Source organism: Bombina bombina, chromosome 4 (genome assembly GCF_027579735.1).
Source record: "Bombina bombina isolate aBomBom1 chromosome 4, aBomBom1.pri, whole genome shotgun sequence".
Classification (NCBI taxonomy): domain Eukaryota; kingdom Metazoa; phylum Chordata; class Amphibia; order Anura; family Bombinatoridae; genus Bombina; species Bombina bombina.
Window position 1 is genome coordinate 915,331,989 of NC_069502.1, and position 24,195 is coordinate 915,356,183.

General features: G+C 38.1%; 1 protein-coding gene across 7 annotated transcripts in view; it reads left to right on the forward strand.

Moving 5' to 3' along the window:
- Nucleotides 1-17,175, forward strand: part of BIRC6 (baculoviral IAP repeat containing 6) — an 854,588-nt gene extending 837,413 nt beyond the window's left edge. For all 7 annotated transcript variants that reach the window (XM_053711846.1, XM_053711848.1, XM_053711852.1 and 4 more), the window contains exons 73-74: nt 14,961-15,095; nt 16,307-17,175. In XM_053711846.1, the coding sequence (XP_053567821.1) occupies nt 14,961-15,095; nt 16,307-16,486 (315 nt within the window). In that variant the 3' untranslated portion in view covers nt 16,487-17,175. The remainder of the gene's footprint in view (nt 1-14,960; nt 15,096-16,306) is intronic.
- The last annotated feature ends 7,020 nt before the right edge of the window (nt 17,176-24,195 follow it).

Consider the following 24,195-nt stretch of genomic DNA (forward strand, 5'->3'; position numbering starts at 1 on the left):
GTTGAGAATAATTATAAAGGTCATTATTCTGAGTAAAATGCGCAAATAGTTTTTTTTCTGCAACACAGAACAGCACATTGTTATTGTTTTTGGCGTATTTTGTAATGTTGTAGTCTGTCTGAACATGCATGTTTTGTTATTTTTATCATTCATTTTGGTCAGACAGGAAAGCATTTTTTTTTGCATAAGTATTTGGAAACAAAGTGGTCGCTTAAAAAATGCAATACATGCAGTATCTTAAACTGGCTTTAATTTGGGTTTGGGAATTGGTTCAGCAGTTAAAGGCTTAAGCTTCATGTCTGAGTAGTATCGCAGATGCTAATTAGACAGTCACTTATACATATATAGTAGGTGCTCTATTCAAAGCAGTATGTTGTGTCTTATAATGTATGTTTTGGGTTTTTAATAAGCATGTTTTATTTTATAGCTTAGCGCATAAGTAACTTACAGCTGTACACGTACGCATAATTATGCTAGAACATTAAGGCACCGGAGAAGTGCATTTTTTTTAAATTATTTTTTAGTAAATTTGATTATTTTTTTTGTCCCTTTAATGAATCTTTAAAGGGATACTAAACCGTGTGAGCTTGTAATATATAAATATGTATTTTTAAAATAGCAACAACTTTGTAATATACTTTCATTATAAACACAAAAAAGCAATTTCCCATACATTTTATACTCTGTAGCTAGTATTACAAGCTATTGGAAACACATTGAGGAAAAACAATTTTACTTTATACTATCTATTTAAGTTTTCCCCTTTCTACCTTTCCTGCTGATAACTAGTGACAGATAAAGAAAACAGGCAATAAAATTCTTTCAAAACACGTGAAACATAGTATTATTTAAAAAGTTTTCCAGTCTTCTTTGCACAGAGATAACTTGAAAACTAAATCAAACATGGTGACACTCATTACTTTATGTAATATAAAGAACAGGGGGGTGGAGCAAACCATCAAAGGATATGGCCGCAAGATAAAGACACTCCGACCATCCCATAAACTTACCCATAGCGCAGGAAAATGCAGAGGACCTAATTTTACATGGCCTGTAACAGTCGATAAACTGTGCAGCCTAACATAACCTCACAAACTCAAGTGAAGTGCCGATACCACCAAGGCATCATCTTCACGCCTCAGTTCCCAGACAGCTTCGGAAGAGTGCCAGGAAAGAGGGTAGTGGGCAGACACTCAAGCCTAATAGGGCACACGAGATGCTGTATTAGGCGCATGCTGGAACATATCTACAGCTATCCACACTGTGCCATATTAACCTGCAAGTGAACAGCCTAGCAACCCACAAATTCATATAGCATTAAATGAGACCAATAACAGAGAAGTGGAAAGCTTATTTTATAATACATTGAGTATAATAGAGGGGGGGGGGACAGTAAAACCACCTAGACAAAGATTCTCTAACAAGAAATCTTCTTCACTCCCTTAGTGTTGGTCACACTGCTCTATCAGCAAAACATCTCAGATCACTAATACCTGTTTGTGGGCTCACAACTGGCTAGAACTTTAAAAAGTGTTTACATACTCTCTCTGGCTATATAATCACTATTAAGCTTCCAGTGCTCCTGATAATCTCTCATTCCACCTGCACAAATGGCAACCAGAAAATCATCCAAATGGACAAGCTACCTAAGTCAGGCCAGACTCCAGCCTCTAAAATGGACACATTCTAAGGCATTGGGCTCATTAACTGGAGCCGTCCCAGAAACTGACCTGGATGAGACATCTTTGCCAGAAGACACACATAACATTACCTGTGTTGACTACCCCTTAAACGCGAGCTGACCTTCACTCTCTCCTGCCCAACACAGACTTTAACTGCTTTCTTCAACAAGTATGCCAAAGGCTCAAAGAAGCCCTAGCAGAAGTGAAAAATATATGGCTGGTCTTTGTGACAGAATAGAATACATCTAGAAATAGTCTGAACCTTAATCAATATCACAGATAACCATTCCTGATGCCTCACAACCCAGGACTATCAAATACAACAAATTAAATACCAAGTGGAGGACCTCAACAGTATAGGCAGTAAAAACAGGTCAATTACAAAACTACCTCCAAAAACTATTCCACTCTCCCCTAGAGGATAGCACCCTACCTGAACTACATCTAGACAGGGCACACAGAGCGCTACGCCCAAAAACAAGAGATGTAGAACACCCAAGGGGTGTTGTACTCAACTTTCATAAATCTCAAGGAAAAAATGTCCACAGCTGCAAGGAAAAAATATCCTTTAAACATTGAAGACCACCCTCTTAAATTTTTCGTTGACCTTAGCCTTTTAACTCTAGCTAATAGGAAAGAAGCTAAGTTTTATCACAGCCTAAGAGAAAACTGCATCCCATATAGATGGTGATTTCCCTTTTGTATCATAATCTACAAAACTATAGAAGACCTGGAGGACTTTTGCAAAGCATTGTATATTCATTGACCATCTCTACCAAGCCTACAAGAAGATCCCAATTAGGCAGCAAGTCAGAAGTAAACCCAGCATAAACCTCAAAGACTCCAATGGTCTAAGGTCACCAGAAAACGCCATAGGAACCCCTCTGCAGTAACTGTTAAACTTCAATCTCTTCAGACATTAACTGAACCCTTTCAACTCAAGAATAACTATCTGGGGACAAATATTAGAGCTCCAAGTTGAAGGCAAGATGCCTTGTATCCTTTTGAATCATAAAATGACAGTTTAAAATTGATTTATATATTTACAATATGGCTGTTGATTATACTCACTTTATATAACTCTTTTGCAAACCCTTGTAGTGTTTAAGGGACAGTCTAGTATAAATTAAACTTTCATTATTCAGATAGGACTTTTAATTTTACTCATCTTTCCAATTTACTTTTATCATCAAATTAGCTTTTTTTCTCTTGGTATTCTTAGTTTAAACTAAACATAGGTAGGCTCATGTGCTAATTTCTAAGCCTTTGAGGGCAGCCTCTTATCACATGCTTTTTAAATCTTTTTTCAACACAAAGAGACAGAAAGTACACATGGGTCATATAGATAACACTGTGTTCAGGCACAGGGGGTTATTTAAGATTTAGCACAAAACAATGCTAAATTTAAGACAATAGATAATAAACAGCCACAGTCATGTGATCAGGGGGCTGGAAGAAGGTTCCTAGATACAAGGTAATCACAGAGTTAAAAAGTATATTAATATAACACTGTTGGTTATGCAAAACTGGGGAATGTGTAATAAAGGGATTATCTATCTTTTAAAACAATAACAATTCTATGATAGACTGTCCCTTTAACGCAGACATTGAAGGACCATCACAATTTCATAACACTTCACATAACCTTAGAAACACATGCTGAGGGACAAAGATACTCACTCATCCTGTCTGCCTCCTGCACTCCATAACCACGTACATTACCAAAGTAAAAGGGCTTTCCTGTGCTCAACAAACATTTATCCAAGTATTCCAACTATGATCTCTTTAGTTCTGTCTACATCCTTTGAAATATAAGGTTATTTAACCCCCCCACACACACACACACACACACACACTGAACAATATATATTGCCTATAACAATGTTCGTTATTCTAGAAGTGTACAAAATTGGTAGAGGCCTTAACTCCCCAAACAAGCATTTCATTGCATTGAATTATTTTTCTTTCATGTAATTAACAAGAGTCCATGAGCTAGTGACGTATGGGATATACATTCCTACCAGGAGGGGCAAAGTTTCCCAAACCTTAAAATGCCTATAAATACACCCCTCACCACACCCACAAATCAGTTTTACAAACTTTGCCTCCAAGGGAGGTGGTGAAGTAAGTTTGTGCTAGATTCTACGTTGATATGCGCTCCGCAGCAAGTTGGAGCCCGGTTTTCCTCTCAGCGTGCAGTGAATGTCAGAGGGATGTGAGGAGAGTATTGCCTATTGAATGCAGTGATCTCCTTCTACGGGGTCTATTTCATAAGGTTCTCTGTTATCGGTCGTAGAGATTCATCTCTTACCTCCCTTTTCAGATCGACGATATACTCTTATATTTACCATTTCCTCTACTGATTCTCGTTTCAGTACTGGTTTGGCTTTCTACAAACATGTAGATGAGTGTCCTGGGGTAAGTAAGTCTTATTTTCTGTGACACTCTAAGCTATGGTTGGGCACTTTATTTATAAAGTTCTAAATATATGTATTCAAACATTTATTTGCCTTGACTCAGAATGTTCAACTTTCCTTATTTCCAGACAGTCAGTTTCATATTTGGGATTATGCTTTAAATTATCATATTTTGTCTTACCTCAAAAATTTGACTTTTTTCCCTGTGGGCTGTTAGGCTCGCGGGGGCTGAAAATGCTTCATTTTATTGCGTCATTTTTGGCGCGGATTTTTTTGGCGCAAAAATTCATTTCCGTTTCCGGCGTCATACGTGTCGCCGGAAGTTGCGTCATTTTTTGACGTTATTTTGCGCCAAAGATGTCGGCGTTCCGGATGTGGCGTCATTTTTGGCGCCAAAAGCATTTAGGCGCCAAATAATGTGGGCGTCTTATTTGGCGCCAAAAAATATGGGCGTCGTTTTTGTCTCCACATTATTTCAGTCTCATTTTCATTTGCTTCTGGTTGCTAGAAGCTTGATGTTTGGCATTTTTTTCCCATTCCTGAAACTGTCTTATAAGGAATTTGATTTATTTTGCTTTATATGTTGTTTTTTCTCTTACATATTGCAAGATGTCTCACGTTGCATCTGAGCCAGAAGATACTACAGGAAAACCACTGCCTGCTGGATCTACCAAAGCTAAGTGTATCTGCTGTAAACTTTTGGTAGCTATTTCTCCAGCTGTTGTTTGTAATAATTGTCATGACAAACTTGTTAAAGCAGATAATATTTCCTTTAGTGATGTACCATTGCCTGTTGCAGTTCCCTCAACATCTAAGGTGCAGAATGTTCCTGATAACATAAGAGATTTTGTTTCTGAATCCATAAAGAAGGCTTTGTCTGTTATTTCTCCTTCTAGTAAACGTAAAAAGTCTTTTAAATCTTCTCTCTCTACAGATGAATTTTTAAATGAACACCATCATTCTGATTCTTTGGACTCTTCTAGTTCAGAGGATTCTGTCTCAGAGATTGATGCTGATAAATCTTCATATTTATTTAAGATGGAATTTATTCGCTCTTTACTTAAAGAAGTACTAATTGCTTTAGAAATAGAGGATTCTAGTCCTCTTGATACTAATTCTATACGTTTGGATAAGGTTTTTAAAGCTCCTGCGGTTATTCCAGAAGTCTTTCCTGTTCCTAATGCTATTTCTGCAGTAATTGCTAAGGAATGGGATAAATTGGGTAATTCATTTACTCCTTCTAAACGTTTTAAGCAATTATATCCTGTTCCGCCTGACAGGTTAGAATTTTGGGACAAAATCCCTAAAGTTGATGGGGCTATTTCTACCCTTGCTAAACGTACTACCATTCCTACGTCAGATGGTACCTCGTTTAAGGATCCTTTAGATAGAAAAATTGAATCTTTTCTAAGAAAAGCTTATCTATGTTCAGGTAATCTTCTTAGACCTGCTATATCATTGGCTGATGTTGCTGCAGCTTCAACTTTTTGGTTGGAAACTCTAGCGCAACAAGTAACAAATCGTGATTCTCATGATATTATTATTCTTCTCCAGCATGCTAATAATTTCATCTGTGATGCCATTTTTGATATTATTAGAGTTGATGTTAGATTTATGTCTCTGGCTATCTTAGCCAGAAGAGCTTTATGGCTTAAGACTTGGAATGCTGATATGGCTTCTAAATCAACTCTACTTTCCATTTTCTTTCCAGGGAAACAAATTATTTGGTTCTCAGTTGGATTCTATTATTTCAACTGTTACTGGTGGGAAAGGAACTTTTTTACCACAGGATAAAAAGTCTAAAGGTAAAAACAGGGCTAACAATCGTTTTCGTTCCTTTCGTTTCAACAAAGAACAAAAGCCTGATCCTTCGTCCTCAGGAGCAGTTTCAGTTTGGAAACCATCTCCAGTCTGGAATAAATCCAAGCCTGCTAGAAAGGCAAAGCCTGCTTCTAAGTTCACATGAAGGTACGGCCCTCATTCCAGTTCAGCTGGTAGGGGGCAGGTTACGTTTTTTCAAAGAAATTTGGATCAAATCTGTTCACAATCTTTGGATTCAGAACATTGTTTCAGAAGGGTACAGAATTGGTTTCAAGATGAGACCTCCTGCAAAGAGATTTTTTCTTTCCCATGTCCCAGTAAATCCAGTAAAAGCTCAAGCATTTCTGAATTGTGTTTCAGATCTAGAGTTGGCTGGAGTAATTATGTCAGTTCCAGTTCCGGAACAGGGGATGGGGTTTTATTCAAATCTCTTCATTGTACCAAAGAAGGAGAATTCCTTCAGACCAGTTCTGGATCTAAAATTATTGAATCGTTATGTAAGGATACCAACGTTCAAGATGGTAACTGTAAGGACTATATTGCCTTTTGTTCAGCAAGGGAATTATATGTCCACAATAGATTTACAGGATGCATATCTGCATATTCCGATTCATCCAGATCATTATCAGTTCCTGAGATTCTCTTTTCTAGACAAGCATTACCAATTTGTGGCTCTACCGTTTGGCCTTGCTACAGCTCCAAGAATTTTCACAAAGATTCTCGGTGCTCTTCTGTCTGTAATCAGAGAACAGGGTATTGTGGTATTTCCTTATTTGGACGATATCTTGGTACTTGCTCCGTCTTTACATTTAGCAGAGTCTCATACGAATCGACTTGTGTTGTTTCTTCAAGATCATGGTTGGAGGATCAATTTACCAAAAAGTTCTTTGATTCCTCAAACAAGGGTAACCTTTCTGGGTTTCCAGATAGATTCAGTGTCCATGACTCTGTCTTTAACAGACAAGAGACGTCTAAAATTGATTACAGCTTGTCGAAACCTTCAGTCACAATCATTCCCTTCGGTAGCCTTATGCATGGAAATTCTAGGTCTTATGACTGCTGCATCGGACGCGATCCCCTTTGCTCGTTTTCACATGCGACCTCTTCAGCTCTGTATGCTGAACCAATGGTGCAGGGATTACACGAAGATATCTCAATTAATATCTTTAAAACCGATTGTTCGACACTCTCTAACGTGGTGGACAAATCACCATCGTTTAATTCAGGGGGCTTCTTTTGTTCTTCCGACCTGGACTGTAATTTCAACAGATGCAAGTCTCACAGGTTGGGGAGCTGTGTGGGGATCTCTGACGGCACAAGGAGTTTGGGAATCTCAGGAGGTGAGATTACCGATCAATATTTTGGAACTCCGTGCAATTTTCAGAGCTCTTCAGTTTTGGCCTCTTCTGAAGAGAGAATCGTTCATTTGTTTTCAGACAGACAATGTCACAACTGTGGCATACATCAATCATCAAGGAGGGACTCACAGTCCTCTGGCTATGAAAGAAGTATCTCGAATTTTGGTTTGGGCGGAATCCAGCTCCTGTCTAATCTCTGCGGTTCATATCCCAGGTGTAGACAATTGGGAAGCGGATTATCTCAGTCGCCAAACGTTGCATCCGGGCGAATGGTCTCTTCACCCAGAGGTATTTCTTCAGATTGTTCAATTGTGGGGGCTCCCAGAGATAGATCTGATGGCCTCTCATCTAAACAAGAAACTTCCCAGGTATCTGTCCAGATCCCGGGATCCTCAGGCGGAGGCAGTGGATGCATTATCACTTCCTTGGAAGTATCATCCTGCCTATATCTTTCCGCCTCTAGTTCTTCTTCCAAGAGTAATCTCCAAGATTCTGAGGGAATGCTCGTTTGTTCTGCTAATAGCTCCGGCATGGCCTCACAGGTTTTGGTATGCGGATCTTGTCCGGATGGCATCTTGCCAGCCATGGACTCTTCCGTTAAGACCAGACCTTCTGTCACAAGGTCCTTTTTTCCATCCGGATCTGAAATCCTTAAATTTAAAGGTATGGAGATTGAACGCTTGATTCTTGGTCATAGAGGTTTCTCTGACTCCGTGATTAATACTATGTTACAGGCTCGTAAATCTGTATCTCGAGAGATATATTATAGAGTCTGGAAGATTTATATTTCATGGTGTCTTTCTCATCATTTTTCTTGGCATTCTTTTAGAATACCGAGAATTTTACAATTTCTTCAGGATGGTTTGGATAAGGGTTTGTCCGCAAGTTCTTTGAAAGGACAAATCTCTGCTCTTTCTGTTCTTTTTCACAGAAAGATTGCTATTCTTCCTGATATTCATTGTTTTGTACAAGCTTTGGTTCGTATAAAACCTGTCATTAAGTCAATTTCTCCTCCTTGGAGTTTGAATTTGGTTCTGGGAGCTCTTCAAGCTCCTCCGTTTGAACCTATGCATTCATTGGACATTAAATTACTTTCTTGGAAAGTTTTGTTCCTTTTGGCCATCTCTTCTGCTAGAAGAGTTTCTGAATTATCTGCTCTTTCGTGTGAGTCTCCTTTTCTGATTTTTCATCAGGATAAGGCGGTGTTGCGAACTTCTTTTGAATTTTTACCTAAAGTTGTGAATTCCAACAACATTAGTAGAGAAATTGTGGTTCCTTCATTATGTCCTAATCCTAAGAATTCTAAGGAGAAATCATTGCATTCTTTGGATGTTGTTAGAGCTTTGAAATATTATGTTGAAGCTACGAAATCTTTCCGTAAGACTTCTAGTCTATTTGTTATCTTTTCCGGTTCTAGGAAAGGCCAGAAAGCTTCTGCCATTTCTTTGGCATCTTGGTTGAAATCTTTAATTCATCTTGCCTATGTTGAGTCGGGTAAAACTCCGCCTCAAAGAATTACAGCTCATTCTACTAGGTCAGTATCTACTTCCTGGGCGTTTAGGAATGAAGCTTCGGTTGACCAGATCTGCAAAGCAGCAACTTGGTCTTCTTTGCATACTTTTACTAAATTCTACCATTTTGATGTATTTTCTTCTTCTGAAGCAGTTTTTGGTAGGAAAGTTCTTCAGGCAGCGGTTTCAGTTTGAATCTTCTGCTTATGTTTTTTGTTAAACTTTATTTTGGGTGTGGATTATTTTCAGCAGGAATTGGCTGTCTTTATTTTATCCCTCCCTCTCTAGTGACTCTTGTGTGGAAAGATCCACATCTTGGGTAGTCATTATCCCATACGTCACTAGCTCATGGACTCTTGTTAATTACATGAAAGAAAACATAATTTATGTAAGAACTTACCTGATAAATTCATTTCTTTCATATTAACAAGAGTCCATGAGGCCCACCCTTTTTTGTGGTGGTTATGATTTTTTTGTATAAAGCACAATTATTCCAATTCCTTATTTTATATGCTTCGCACTTTTTCTTATCACCCCACTTCTTGGCTATTCGTTAAACTGATTTGTGGGTGTGGTGAGGGGTGTATTTATAGGCATTTTAAGGTTTGGGAAACTTTGCCCCTCCTGGTAGGAATGTATATCCCATACGTCACTAGCTCATGGACTCTTGTTAATATGAAAGAAATGAATTTATCAGGTAAGTTCTTACATAAATTATGTTTTTTTTTAAAAAAAAAAAAAACTTAAAGGGGATATCATATTTGCCTAAGAAACTCACATCTCTAAAGGAGCTGAACCTAAATTTTTCTCTAAAGAATATCCCCAAGGTTTTTTCAACTTGCTCACTAAAAAGTTTGCAAGGTGGGAATTCTATTTAATAATAATGTCAAACTTCAGGTATCAAATAGATTAGAAGATTTAGACAGCAGGTTTCTTACCCTGACAGGATTGCTACTTTAATAACACAGTGACGTTAGTCAATGTTTACTCCCCTAATACAAATCAAGATAGACCTATCAGAAATGTAAGCAACAAAATATTGGAAGTAGGGGGCGGAGCCAACTGCCGAACAGGAGAGACGCTTTGAAAAAGAGCTCTCTCTCAGCTAGCTAATTCAGGCTCAAATAAAGTAACTGGAATGCCTAATCTCTAAAAATATTATACTTTATAATACACCTTAAGTTGTCCTGAATAGATATCTCATAAAATTTACAATCTATTTAGACGGTGTGAGAGAAGCTGCAGGAGTGAGTGCAATAGCGGCTAAACCGCCATTGAAAAGGTGAAGACCCACAGGAGGCTCTAGGACATAAGAACAGCGGATGCCATCTAATCTCCTTGCTACATCATGGCTATAGATGCGGCACTACACAGGTTTGAGGAGAACGTATGTGAGGTTTTGGAGGACAGCTATTCAGAACTGAGCCTATTGATGGCACAATTACTCCAACATGTCTCCGCCTCACATGGCATACAAGATGGCGGTACAGAATCAGGATCCGTCACTGACAGCCTGGATGCCTCAGCAACGCCTGCTAAACACCGAACCCAACTCCTTATCCTCAATGGGGCACTGATGACTGACAAGGCAGAGAAGCCTGAGCGGAGAAATCTAACTACACTGGGATCAGCAGCTCGCTCACAGCCTCACCTTAGGTCGGAGAGGAATGCGCCACCGGCAGAGAGAGATATCCTGAAAGGAGACAGCGCATATAAGCGTGGCCCACGCGGCGAACGATCATCTACCAAGACAAGGACACTGACCTCAGAGGAAACCGGAGGTTCGAAGGTGACCGCTCAGGAGGTAAAATTTAAAGAACTAACTACAGACAAGCAGATCCGCATAGATAATTCCTGCTCTCTGCTTCAATGGTGGATGAAAGCTTACCAGTCTCCAGGCTTATGTTTCGGAGGAGCCATGGTGTGCCTACGCATTCGACCCCATGCCCTCCTAGGGCTTCTGCTAGATACTGGGGTAACATTTGCTATGGGCATAGGCTGAAGAGCCGGCAAAATAACTTTTGACATCAGCCTACATTCTTGTGAAGTGCGGGACGGGACTCCCCTGTTTCCACTTTCCTGGAGGTTATATGGCTGAGATCTCACTAAGGGGAAAACTGGACATAGCGTGTGAAAATTTAGTTTTAATTAGGGTATATTTGTGCCCACAATTGATATTAATACACATAGGTCAGGTTTGCTGCGTATAATTTAGTCAATACTGCTTATTATACTATTTGTTGCTTGTCTATATGCCATCAAACAGCCTGCTACTCTCCCTATCTAAATGCATAGAAGTCCTTATATATATATATATATATATACTTCTACTTAGCTCGAGGAGTGATAGGATACCACTTAGCTTATATGCATGAATGTAATATAGCAGCTTAAATTGTTTTCACTTACTAATTCTGTGATTTCCCTCATCAACCTATAAGAGCTGATAAGATTTACAGTACTTACTTTTCTATCTATGCTTCTAAATGTTATGACAAATCTCTCTTATAACAGGTGTTATTTACAAATGTTGACTTAAGGTTTGGGATATATAATTACACCCACGCATGCTCCTAATAATCTTTATAATATGTAGCATTTATGTTTATTGTGCATTGCCTATATAGGGAACATCTCAACTATTGCTAAATTATTTATATGGCATGAGATATCTGTAAAGGTATATTAAGTGCCGCCTTGCTAGTGACGGGTGCATGTTTTTCAGAGTCTATATCTTTTGTGTTATATTCGTCTACATCACATCTAGCCATGATATTAGCTTTTAGCTGCGATATGGACACATGTAATTACCTCTTATCACATGGTATATGCCTACATATATACGTATATTGTCTGTGTTTTTATTAGTTTATCTGAATCTATCCTCAGAGGGATTGTGTAGTTCTCATGAATAAGCAGTGAGGATTTTTCATACCATTATCCAAGTTGTATATACTATGCCCAAGCCAGAGTTGTTTAGTTATGCCTTAAACTATACGCAATAGTTGAGCAGCCTAAGAGTTACTAGTAAAATTCTATCATAATCCCTATTAGATATATGGATAGGCCCTTTACTCCATAGGACAATATCCCTGATTCATGGCTCAGTTATCTTAAGTACTGAGACTTACTTTCCTTTACGGAAATGGGAGGAAAAGAGAAAAAGTTGAGAGCCTAAGTGTATACTTGTTGGACTAGGTATCTTGTATTTACGCCTATTAAATCTATTCCTTACCAATACCCACCAGTTAAGCTATCTTTGACACCCTGTTAATTTATATGTTTTGATTAAGTGCTTTGCTTATGTTAACTCTCACATTACTTCATCTCTGGGTGTCATAGTAATACTTGGCTGTTAATCACTATTGGGATATACTTAAAGGCATCTCCTCCTTCAGCCCTAGACGCATCACCCTGTTTATAGAGTTTGAAAGTAAACTACACTCTGCATTCTCCAGTTCTCTTTATCCATGCTGGGTGTAGATGCTAGGATCCTGGTGACTGGAGAGATATATAATCCCCAACTCATGTTATATGTAACCCCTAGACTAGCTGATATTATATTATGTAAAAAACCTTTTAGTGGGAGTAGGCATTACTTTTCCATTATGGTGATGTTTTTATATATGACTCTTATTTTATGCATACCGTCGTTACATGTGGAGTTGACACTGTCAGCCCTAATATGATTAAGGGTGTTCCCTATGTTGTTGATGTTGCTGATGTTGATCTCATTAGTAGAATAATTTAACTATCCCCTGCTGGGCCCCATTCCTCCCTTTCCCGCTGGTACTTTTTACCTGCGGGTCATATCCCTAGTCCTTTTTTCCTACATCACCCATAGTTGACACTCCCTTAGTAGAGGAGCCTTTCCAGAAGTCATTTATATCCTTTATTCTACAATCCTTATTACCCTTGTACTAACATGTAATGGGAATTAATCTCATCCATTGCGCACACAAGAACCTAGAGACCTCTGCTAAGTCCCTATATAAGAATATTCTCAATCTTAACTGGTAGCAGCCTGGGAAATATGTTGGCCTTAATACATACTATGGCTCCGCCCTCCACCCACTCCCCCCCTATATTTAGAGCGGTGCTTACCCGCTGAATATCCCCCCCCTACTCCTTCTGCAAGCCCCTAAAGAGCTACTCACCTGTCCAGTAACTATTTCTTTATTATATATAATATTGGTCCATCAGACCTAAACCTGTATCATCATCTGGTCAGCCATGTATGCTATTTTATTGCAAAATCGAGGTTTCATTAACGTATCATTAATGCTCTTGTATAACTGTCAAAGTATTTTGTTCAAGTTTGCTTATATCTTTTTCCCTTCTTCGTAAGAGATGTGTTATGTTCTATGTTTGACATGCAAAACCTCAATAAAACATATTTAAAAAAAAAAAAAAATATTGGAAGTACAGGTACGTTTTAATATTAAGGGGCTCTTAACTTGGCCTTATGTCTGCAAATGGACAGTTCCTCTTAAAATGGTGTATATGAGTAGAAAAAGGGGAAATAGTACAGCTTCAATAACAACACTTGACATATGGTGTTTACAACATCCCTGATCTCAAAACATTCTCCAGAATTGATTATCCTTTCATCGATAATTTACATATTAACTTTGCCACCCAATCTGAAATTCACACTACTGTATGGTTGGACCACCACTCAGTCTCTCTAAAATTGCAATGGCCAAAGAAGCCCATGCATTCACGGCATTGGAACATAGCTGATTCTTTGCTACACAACCCTCTTATAGTGAATAAACTTAGGAAAGCAATCAAGGAATACTTCCAACACAATATTAATTCTGTTCATGACAAGGGATCACTCTGGGAGGCCCACAAAGCAGTTATTAGAGGAGTTCTTATTCAACAAAAAGCATGCCTTCAACAAATTTCTGAACAATGTTAAAAAAAAACTTAAATCGGAAATACACAGCTGAACGAATTCATAAATTAAACCCCCAAAATAATATTTCACTTAGACGCCTGACCAAAACGTGTGAATCACTTAATGCTCATCTTCATACTGAGTCCCATAGAAAAGCCCTATTTCTCAAAAGAAAAATTCTCTCGAAACCATATATATATATTAAAAATATTAACAGGGATCTGGTTCATGAAAGCCCTCATATAGTCAACGTATTCCGCAATCATAAATGCCTCTATAATCTTCCAGATCCTTACGATCTTCATAATACAGCAGATCTTACAATATATTTTGGGGGACTGGATCTGCCACATTTATCCGAACAACAAAAATAATTCCTTGAACCTATTTCTCTCCAAGAAATTCAATTAATAGTGTACCTTCTGGAAAAAGCCCAGGTCCAGACGGGTTTAGCAATACAAAGACCTACTTGCACCCCAGTTACTTATCTCTATTTCGATCCCTAGATGAGCAAGCATTTTTTCATATCCAAATTAAAGAAGCACACACATCTGTTATCCCAAAACCTGGAAAACCGAACGACATCCCTGACAATTTTCACTCCATTTCACTATTAAATTCTGATTTACGCAAATAATTTTTAATCTTAAGTACTTTATAGAAACTAAACCTTTTAGACTGTTGGAGAATTTAATAATATATGCATAAGACTATCCTCAAATCAAGTTTACACTCCAGGATGAAATCTGTCCTTTTTCTTCTTATCTGCTGTTAAAATCTATGTAGTACTATAAATGGTCATTTGGACCTTTTGCCATATGTAATATCACTGTTATAAACAGCTCCTAAGGGCTCGATTTATCAAAGCCTTCTCCTGCACTACGACTGCAGGTTCTCACAAAAGAACCTGCAGTCCGTGTTTATCAAGCAGCGGCCATCAGATCACTGCTTCCTACACTCTTCTCCACCTCTTGGGTGGAGAATTTCAATCTCCTCAGTCTTGTCTGACCGGGGAGATTGACAGCTCCTTCCTGCGCGTGATTGGCTATGCGCGTGCTGGGGGCAGCATTGCACGCAAGCGCAAAATAGCCCTTGTGTGCAATGTTGAATTCCGCCATGGGAATTTAGTCCGCCAGAGGTGAGCTGCGGCAGACAGGGACGCATATGTACGCCCCCTGTCTGCCGTATCTTGATAAATCGGGCCCTAAAATACTATACAGATATGTTGTTTTAGTAAAGATTTTAATGTTTCCTATTTCTCATTCTAGGTCATTCACAAACATTTTTACTTGAAAAGAGCAGAGATCATGGCTCAATGTGAGGAGTGGATTGTGGACATCCAGCAGTTTAGCAGTGACAAGCGAGTTGGCAGGACTATGTCTCACCATGCAGCTGCTTTAAAGGTAAAATGTGAAGCTGTTGTGATGTTTTAAACCTTAAAACTTGAAGTACTTTTTCTTTCAAATACATTTATATTCCATACATATAAGATCTAGTTAAAGCAACAGTGAAGTCAAAAGGAATCGCATGCTCTGGAGCAGCAATGCACTACTGAAAGCTACTTAGTGATTGGTGGCTGCACATATATGCCTTTTGTCATTGGCTCACCCAATGTGTTTAGCTCCCAGTAGTGCATTGCTAATCCTGCAACAAAGGATAGTAGAAGAATAAAGCAAATCTTATAATCGAAGTAAATTGGAAAGTTGCTTTAAACGGTATGCTCTTTCTGAATCATAGAAAAAAAATGGGATTTCATATCCCTTTAAATAGTTTTAAAAGACAATAATTAATCCATTGCAAACAGGTCCAGACTGTACAAAATGACAAGCAATTTAATATTATCCTTCTGTACACTTTGTACTGTTCTACAGTGAATTAATTAAAGGCAAGACAGGCTTAAAGAATGGAGTTGAGCTTCACACTTGTCCCTAAAGCCTTCTGACAAGTTAGCATTTATTCATTTTGTGTTCTAGTCACTTATTGCTAACCTGCTCATCCATTTGCCTTAAAGGGGCATTCTAGTGTCCTCGGTTGAACATCCCTTTCATATTGCGTATTAACATTTAGTTATCATTTCCCCTAATGGTTTAAAGTGTTTTTGCATGTATTTTATTCTTTTAATAACTAGCATGGATCTTCAAGAGATGATGTCCTCTAAATGATAACGATGTTTCTTTAAAAAATACACAAAATAGCTCTTCCTTGATATGAGCCATAGCTTCCTGGCTCCTGAGAATTTTAAAGCCTTGTATTAGACACGCTGAGGAGTCATCTTGATTAGAAGGGAGTTGAATTCTTTTTCTTAGGTGATACAAAGAAGACATTTTGGAAAATATTACACAAATTATATAGTTATATTGATGTATAGTTCGTGTTTTCAGCAGTGTCATCAGGAATTAAATTCTAGAAAATCTCTGTGATCCTCCAATCTTGTGTTATCAGCACAACCGATCGTAGGCAGTACACGCAGTCTCTAGAGATTCCATTGGCTCTGTGGAATACATTTTTATTTTGCAGCACTTTCAAGAAGCGCGCAGTGTATTGTGGTTTTGGAGAGAGCAATTTATAACACTGACATGCTGACCATACTCTTCCTTCTGCTTTTTTTGTGCAGCGACATACGGCACAGCTTAGAGAAGAACTCTTAAAGCTCCAGTGCCCTGAAGGCTTGGACCCAGATGCTGATGATTCGACAGAAAAATGCCTTGCCACAGCAAGCTTCGAGGAAACTACATTTCACGAACAGGTCAAGCCTAGCAGCAGTAAAGACAACCCTAGTGACTTCAAATTCTAAGCTGCAATGGCATGGACTTAGACACACAGGCTTTGAAGCACAGCCAAATATGTCCATATTTGTATGTAAGAAGCTAATTATGTAATAGTTAATGAAGCAGAAACTATACTATGCCCTTAAGGATATACAGTTTAATTCAAATGATCTTTTACCTGTACAAGAGTGTAAACTTTTTTTGTGCTTTTATTTTTCAATTGTGAGAACCACTGATTGGTATGTTTAGCAAAATGTAAACAAGAAAATGGATAAATCACTGAAATAAGGGAACGTACCTTAGGAAAGAATGTTTACTGAATGTGTTTTTTTTTTGTTTTTTTTTTTTTTTTCTCTTTTTTGTTTTTTACCTGTAGAGTGAGGGCGTTGTAACAAAGAATATATATTGGTCATTCTTATAACTATAACTACTATTTAAAGACTGCAAATTTTCACTGAATTTGATAGATTTTGGCCATAACTTCATTCTCATTTTTGATTTCTACAGAAAGCTGCATTCTTCAATAAAAGTTAAACAAACATGCTCCCTCTTACATGATTTACTGGTACATTTTTTTTTAAATAATAAATCTGCAATTTAAAGACATAACTGGAGACTTGCTCTTGTAAAGACTGAATTTATCACAGTCAATGTTTCATTTGATGCTTTCTGGTTCTGAATGCACATCAAATAAAATGACATGGTTTTACCTTGCTGACACGTGAACTTCTAACTTTATCCATTGCTTAATTTAATAATTGAAATCAAAATGTATTTGCTTTTATTAATTTTGTATTCTAGTCACTTATTGCTAACCCTCTCATCCATTTGCCTTAAAGGGGCATTCTAGTGTCCTGCCCTGTGAGTACAGTAAATTGCTCAAGATAGTAGAAAAAGGGAATCATTTATTAGATTTCTTAAAGGACCACTAAATACACTAGAATTGCATATTTAACAAGTGCATAATAAAAAGACAATGCAATAAAACACCCTTAATTTCAAGCAGTAGATTTTTTTTTCTGAAAAATGTATTTTCCCCTATTTGCCAGCCTCCTTTATCATGTGACAGCTGTCAGCCAATTACAGACTAGTATACGTATACCCTGTGAACTTGTGCACATGCTCAGTAAGAGCTGGTGCCTCAAAGTGTGTAAAACTGGTAATAGAAGTAAATTGGAAGTTTTTTTTTTTTTTTAACTTCAAACTGCATGCTCTATCTGAATGTGAAAGTTTAATTTTCACTTTAGTGTCCCTTTAATGAGGTATTATTATGCAAAACATATTGCAGCATCTTAGAGCATACAAAGCAACGGACTGGATAATACATACAATTCGCACATTTGCCTGTCACTTCAGTTACTCTGTATGTTCTGAGACAGTTAAATCACAGTTAAAAATAGGTGAGAGCAAACATTTTCTTAACATACATTTTATAAATAGTTGCACATAGAAAAATGGGTGTGTGATAAAAAGCCGTGATTGGATTAGAAGAAAACCTAAATCCTTTTGAGAAAAAAAAATATGCAAAGCATGAGAATCTGTTCTAGAACAGTTGCACGGTCAAGTCGTTGATTATAACTGTATACAGGGGCCTTACATCATTTTACATATTATGAGCTCTAATAACCCTTTAAAGACCCCATTATCTTTAAAGGGACAGTCTACACCAGAATTTTCATTGTTTTAAAAGATAGATAATCCCTTTATTACCCATTCCCCAGTTTTGCATAACCAACACAGTTATAATAATATACTTTTAACCTCTGTGATTATCTTGTATCTAAGCCTCTGCAAACTGCCCCCTTATTTCAGTTCTTTTGACAGACTTGCAGTTTAGCCAATCAGTGCCTGCTCCCAGATAACTTCACGTGCATGAGCACAGTGTTATCTATATGAAACATGTGAACTAACACCCTCTAGTGGTGAAAAACTGTTAAAATGCATTCTAAAAAGAGGTGGCCTTCAAGGTCTAAGAAATTAGCATATGAAGCTCCTAGGTTAAACTTTCAACTAAGAATACCGAGAAAACAAAGCAAAATTGGTGATAAAAGTAAATTGGAAAATTGTTTAAAATTACATGCCCTATCTGAATCATGAAAGTTTATTTTGGACTAGACTGTCCCTTTAAACTTTCTTTAACAAATATTTTTATATTGTAAAGTCAGTATAAAAGTTAATAGGATATACATGAATCTTGAAACCAGTATTATCTTACACGGTATAGTATACCTGTCTGCTGAGAGCCCTTGCTAGTAATCCTTAACAGTCCAGTGGCCTGGCCGGAAACATTAAAACCTGATTACCCCAGCTTATAAATGATAGAGTAAATAGGTTGTAGTTAATATTCCTTATTTGTTTTTTTTGTGTAGTAAAGACCATATCTCTAAGCAATGATGCTCTGACAGCATCACGGGTTCTGACTAATGGTGTCTTGGATTCCGGCTGAACAGTGATAAGAGATGAGCTGTTATAGGTGGTTATCTTCTAGACACAGTTGTTCGTGAGACGGTACGGTATTGATTTTAACAATTTGAAATGCATAAATTCAATACCAACAATATTGTACTTGCTAAATGTTTTATTTCTTTCATGTAATTAGCAAGAGTCCATGAGCTAGTGACGTATGGGATATACATTCCTACCAGGAGGGGCAAAGTTTCCCAAACCTCAAAATGCCTATAAATACACCCCTCACCACACCCACAATTCAGTTTTACAAACTTTGCCTCCGATGGAGGTGGTGAAGTAAGTTTGCTAGATTCTACGTTGATATGCGCTCCGCAGCAAGTTGGAGCCCGGTTTTCCTCTCAGCGTGCAGTGAATGTCAGAGGGATGTGAAGAGAGTATTGCCTATTTGAATGCAGTGATCTCCTTCTACGGGGTCTATTTCATAGGTTCTCTGTTATCGGTCGTAGAGATTAATCTCTTACCTCCCTTTTCAGATCGACGATATACTCTTATATATACCATTACCTCTGCTGATTCTCGTTTCAGTACTGGTTTGGCTTTCTACAAACATGTAGATGAGTGTCCTGGGGTAAGTAAATCTTATTTTCTGTGACACTCTAAGCTATGGTTGGGCACTTTGTTTATAAAGTTCTAAATATATGTATTCAAACATTTATTTGCCTTGACTCAGAATGTTCAACTTTCCTTATTTTCAGACAGTCAGTTTCATATTTGGGATAATGCATTTGATTTAATCATTTTTTCTTACCTTCAAAAATTTGACTTTTCCCTGTGGGCTGTTAGGCTCGCGGGGGCTGAAAATGCTTCATTTTATTGCGTCATTCTTGGCGCGGACTTTTTTGGCGCAAAAAATTTGTTTCCGTTTCCGGCGTCATACGTGTCGCCGGAAGTTGCGTCATTTTTTGACGTTATTTTGCACCAAAAATGTCGGCGTTCCGGATGTGGCGTCATTTTGGCGCCAAAAAGCATTTAGGCGCCAAATAATGTGGGCGTCTTATTGGCGCGAAAAATATGGGCGTCGCTTTTTGTCTCCACATTATTTTAGTCTCATTTTTCATTGCTTCTGGTTGCTAGAAGCTTGTTCTTTGGCATTTTTCCCATTCCTGAAACTGTCATTTAAGGAATTTGATCAATTTTGCTTTATATATATGTTGTTTTTTCTCTTACATATTGCAAGATGTCTCACGTTGCATCTGAGTCAGAAGATACTACAGGAAAATCGCTGTCCAGTGCTGGATCTACCAAAGCTAAGTGTATCTGCTGTAAACTTTTGGTAGCTATTCCTCCAGCTGTTGTTTGTATTGATTGTCATGACAAACTTGTTAAAGCAGATAATATTTCCTTTAGTAAAGTACCATTGCCTGTTGCAGTTCCTTCAACATCTAAGGTGCAGAATGTTCCTGATAATATAAGAGATTTTGTTTCTGAATCCATAAAGAAGGCTATGTCTGTTATTTCTCCTTCTAGTAAACGTAAAAAATCTTTTAAATCTTCTCTCCCTACAGATGAATTTTTAAATGAACATCATTCTGATTCTGATGACTCTTCTGGTTCAGAGGATTCTGTCTCAGAGGTTGATGCTGATAATTCTTCATATTTATTTAAAATGGAATTTATTCGTTCTTTACTTAAAGAAGTACTAATTGCTTTAGAAATAGAGGATTCTGGTCCTCTTGATACTAATTCTAAACGTTTGGATAAGGTATTTAAAGCTCCTGTGGTTATTCCAGAAGTTTTTCCTGTTCCTAATGCTATTTCTGCAGTAATTTCCAAAGAATGGGATAAATTGGGTAATTCATTTACTCCTTCTAAACGTTTTAAGCGATTATATCCTGTGCCGTCTGACAGATTAGAATTTTGGGACAAAATCCCTAAAGTTGATGGGGCTATTTCTACCCTTGCTAAACGTACTACTATTCCTACGTCAGATGGTACTTCGTTTAAGGATCCTTTAGATAGGAAAATTGAATCCTTTCTAAGAAAAGCTTATCTGTGTTTAGGTAATCTTCTTAGACCTGCTATATCTTTGGCTGATGTTGCTGCAGCTTCAACTTTCTGGTTGGAAACTTTAGCGCAACAAGTAACACATCATGATTCTCATGATATTATTCTTCTACAGCATGCTAATAATTTTATCTGTGATGCCATTTTTGATATTATCAGAGTTGATGTCAGGTTTATGTCTCTAGCTATTTTAGCTAGAAGAGCTTTATGGCTTAAAACTTGGAATGCTGATATGGCTTCTAAATCAACTTTACTTTCCATTTCTTTCCAGGGTAACAAATTATTTGGTTCTCAGTTGGATTCCATTATTTCAACTGTTACTGGTGGGAAAGGAACTTTTTTACCACAGGATAAAAAATCTAAAGGTAAAAGTAGGGCTAATAATCGTTTTCGTTCATTTCGTTTCAACAAAGAACAAAAGCCTGATCCTTCATCCTCAGGAGCAGTTTCAGTTTGGAAACCATCTCCAGTCTGGAATAAATCCAAGCCAGCTAGAAAGGCAAAGCCTGCTTCTAAGTCCACATGAAGGTGCGGCCCTCATTCCAGCTCAGCTGGTAGGGGGCAGGTTACGTTTTTTCAAGGAAATTTGGATCAATTCTGTTCACAATCTTTGGATTCAGAGCATTGTTTCAGAAGGGTACAGAATTGGTTTCAAGATGAGACCTCCTGCAAAGAGATTTTTTCTTTCCCGTGTCCCAGTAAATCCAGTAAAAGCTCAAGCATTTCTGAAATGTGTTTCAGATCTAGAGTTGACTGGAGTAATTATGCCAGTTCCAGTTTCGGAACAGGGGATGGGGTTTTATTCAAATCTCTTCATTGTACCAAAGAAGGAGAATTCCTTCAGACCAGTTCTGGATCTAAAAATATTGAATCGTTATGTAAGAATACCAACGTTCAAGATGGTAACTGTAAGGACTATCTTGCCTTTTGTTCAGCAAGGGAATTATATGTCCACAATAGATTTACAGGATGCATATCTGCATATTCCGATTCATCCAGATCATTATCAGTTCCTGAGATTCTCTTTTCTGGACAAGCATTACCAGTTTGTGGCTCTGCCGTTTGGCCTAGCTACAGCCCCAAGAATTTTTACAAAGGTTCTCGGTGCCCTTCTGTCTGTAATCAGAGAACAGGGTATTGTGGTATTTCCTTATTTGGACGATATCTTGGTACTTGCTCAGTCTTTACATTTAGCAGAATCTCATACGAATCGACTTGTGTTGTTTCTTCAAGATCATGGTTGGAGGATCAATTTACCAAAAAGTTCTTTGATTCCTCAGACAAGGGTAACCTTTCTGGGTTTCCCGATGGATTCAGTGTCCATGACTCTGTCTTTAACAGACAAGAGACGTCTAAAATTGATTGCAGCTTGTCGAAACCTTCAGTCACAATCATTCCCTTCGGTAGCCTTATGCATGGAAATTCTAGGTCTTATGACTGCTGCATCGGACGCGATCCCCTTTGCTCGTTTTCACATGCGACCTCTTCAGCTCTGTATGCTGAAGCAATGGTGCAAGGATTACACGAAGATATCTCAATTAATATCTTTAAAACCGATTGTTCGACACTCTCTAACATGGTGGACAGATCACCATCGTTTAATTCAGGGGGCTTCTTTTGTGCTTCCGACCTGGACTGTAATTTCAACAGATGCAAGTCTCACAGGTTGGGGAGCTGTGTGGGGATCTCTAACGGCACAAGGAGTTTGGGAATCTCAGGAGGTGAGATTACCGATCAATATTTTGGAACTCCGTGCAATTTTCAGAGCTCTTCAGTTTTGGCCTCTTCTGAAGAGAGAATCGTTCATTTGTTTTCAGACAGACAATGTCACAACTGTGGCATACATCAATCATCAAGGAGGGACTCACAGTCCTCTGGCTATGAAAGAAGTATCTCGAATTTTGGTTTGGGCGGAATCCAGCTCCTGTCTAATCTCTGCGGTTCATATCCCAGGTATAGACAATTGGGAAGCGGATTATCTCAGTCGCCAAACGTTGCATCCGGGCGAATGGTCTCTTCACCCAGAGGTATTTCTTCAGATTGTTCAAATGTGGGAATTTCCAGAAATAGATCTGATGGCGTCCCATCTAAACAAGAAACTTCCCAGGTATCTGTCCAGATCCCGGGATCCTCAGGCGGAAGCAGTGGATGCATTATCACTTCCTTGGAAGTATCATCCTGCTTATATCTTTCCGCCTCTAGTTCTTCTTCCAAGAGTAATCTCCAAGATTCTGAAGGAATGCTCGTTTGTTCTGCTGGTAGCTCCGGCATGGCCTCACAGGTTTTGGTATGCGGATCTTGTCCGGATGGCCTCTTGCCAACCGTGGACTCTTCCGTTAAGACCAGACCTTCTGTCACAAGGTCCTTTTTTCCATCAGGATCTGAAATCCTTAAATTTAAAGGTATGGAGATTGAACGCTTGATTCTTGGTCAAAGAGGTTTCTCTGACTCTGTGATTAATACTATGTTACAGGCTCGTAAATCTGTATCTCGAGAGATATATTATAGAGTCTGGAAGACTTATATTTCTTGGTGTCTTTCTCATCATTTTTCTTGGCATTCTTTTAGAATACCGAGAATTTTACAGTTTCTTCAGGATGGTTTAGATAAGGGTTTGTCCGCAAGTTCTTTGAAAGGACAAATCTCTGCTCTTTCTGTTCTTTTTCACAGAAAGATTGCTATTCTTCCTGATATTCATTGTTTTGTACAAGCTTTGGTTCGTATAAAACCTGTTATTAAGTCAATTTCTCCTCCTTGGAGTTTGAATTTGGTTCTGGGAGCTCTTCAAGCTCCTCCGTTTGAACCTATGCATTCATTGGACATTAAATTACTTTCTTGGAAAGTTTTGTTCCTTTTGGCCATCTCTTCTGCCAGAAGAGTTTCTGAATTATCTGCTCTTTCTTGTGAGTCTACTTTTCTGATTTTTCATCAGGATAAGGCGGTGTTGCGAACTTCTTTTGAATTTTTACCTAAAGTTGTGAATTCCAACAACATTAGTAGAGAAATTGTGGTTCCTTCATTATGTCCTAATCCTAAGAATTCTAAGGAGAAATCGTTGCATTCTTTGGATGTTGTTAGAGCTTTGAAATATTATGTTGAAGCTACGAAATCTTTCCGTAAGACTTCTAGTTTATTTGTTATCTTTTCCGGTTCTAGAAAAGGCCAGAAAGCTTCTGCCATTTCTTTGGCATCTTGGTTGAAATCTTTAATTCATCTTGCCTATGTTGAGTCGGGTAAAACTCCGCCTCAAAGAATTACAGCT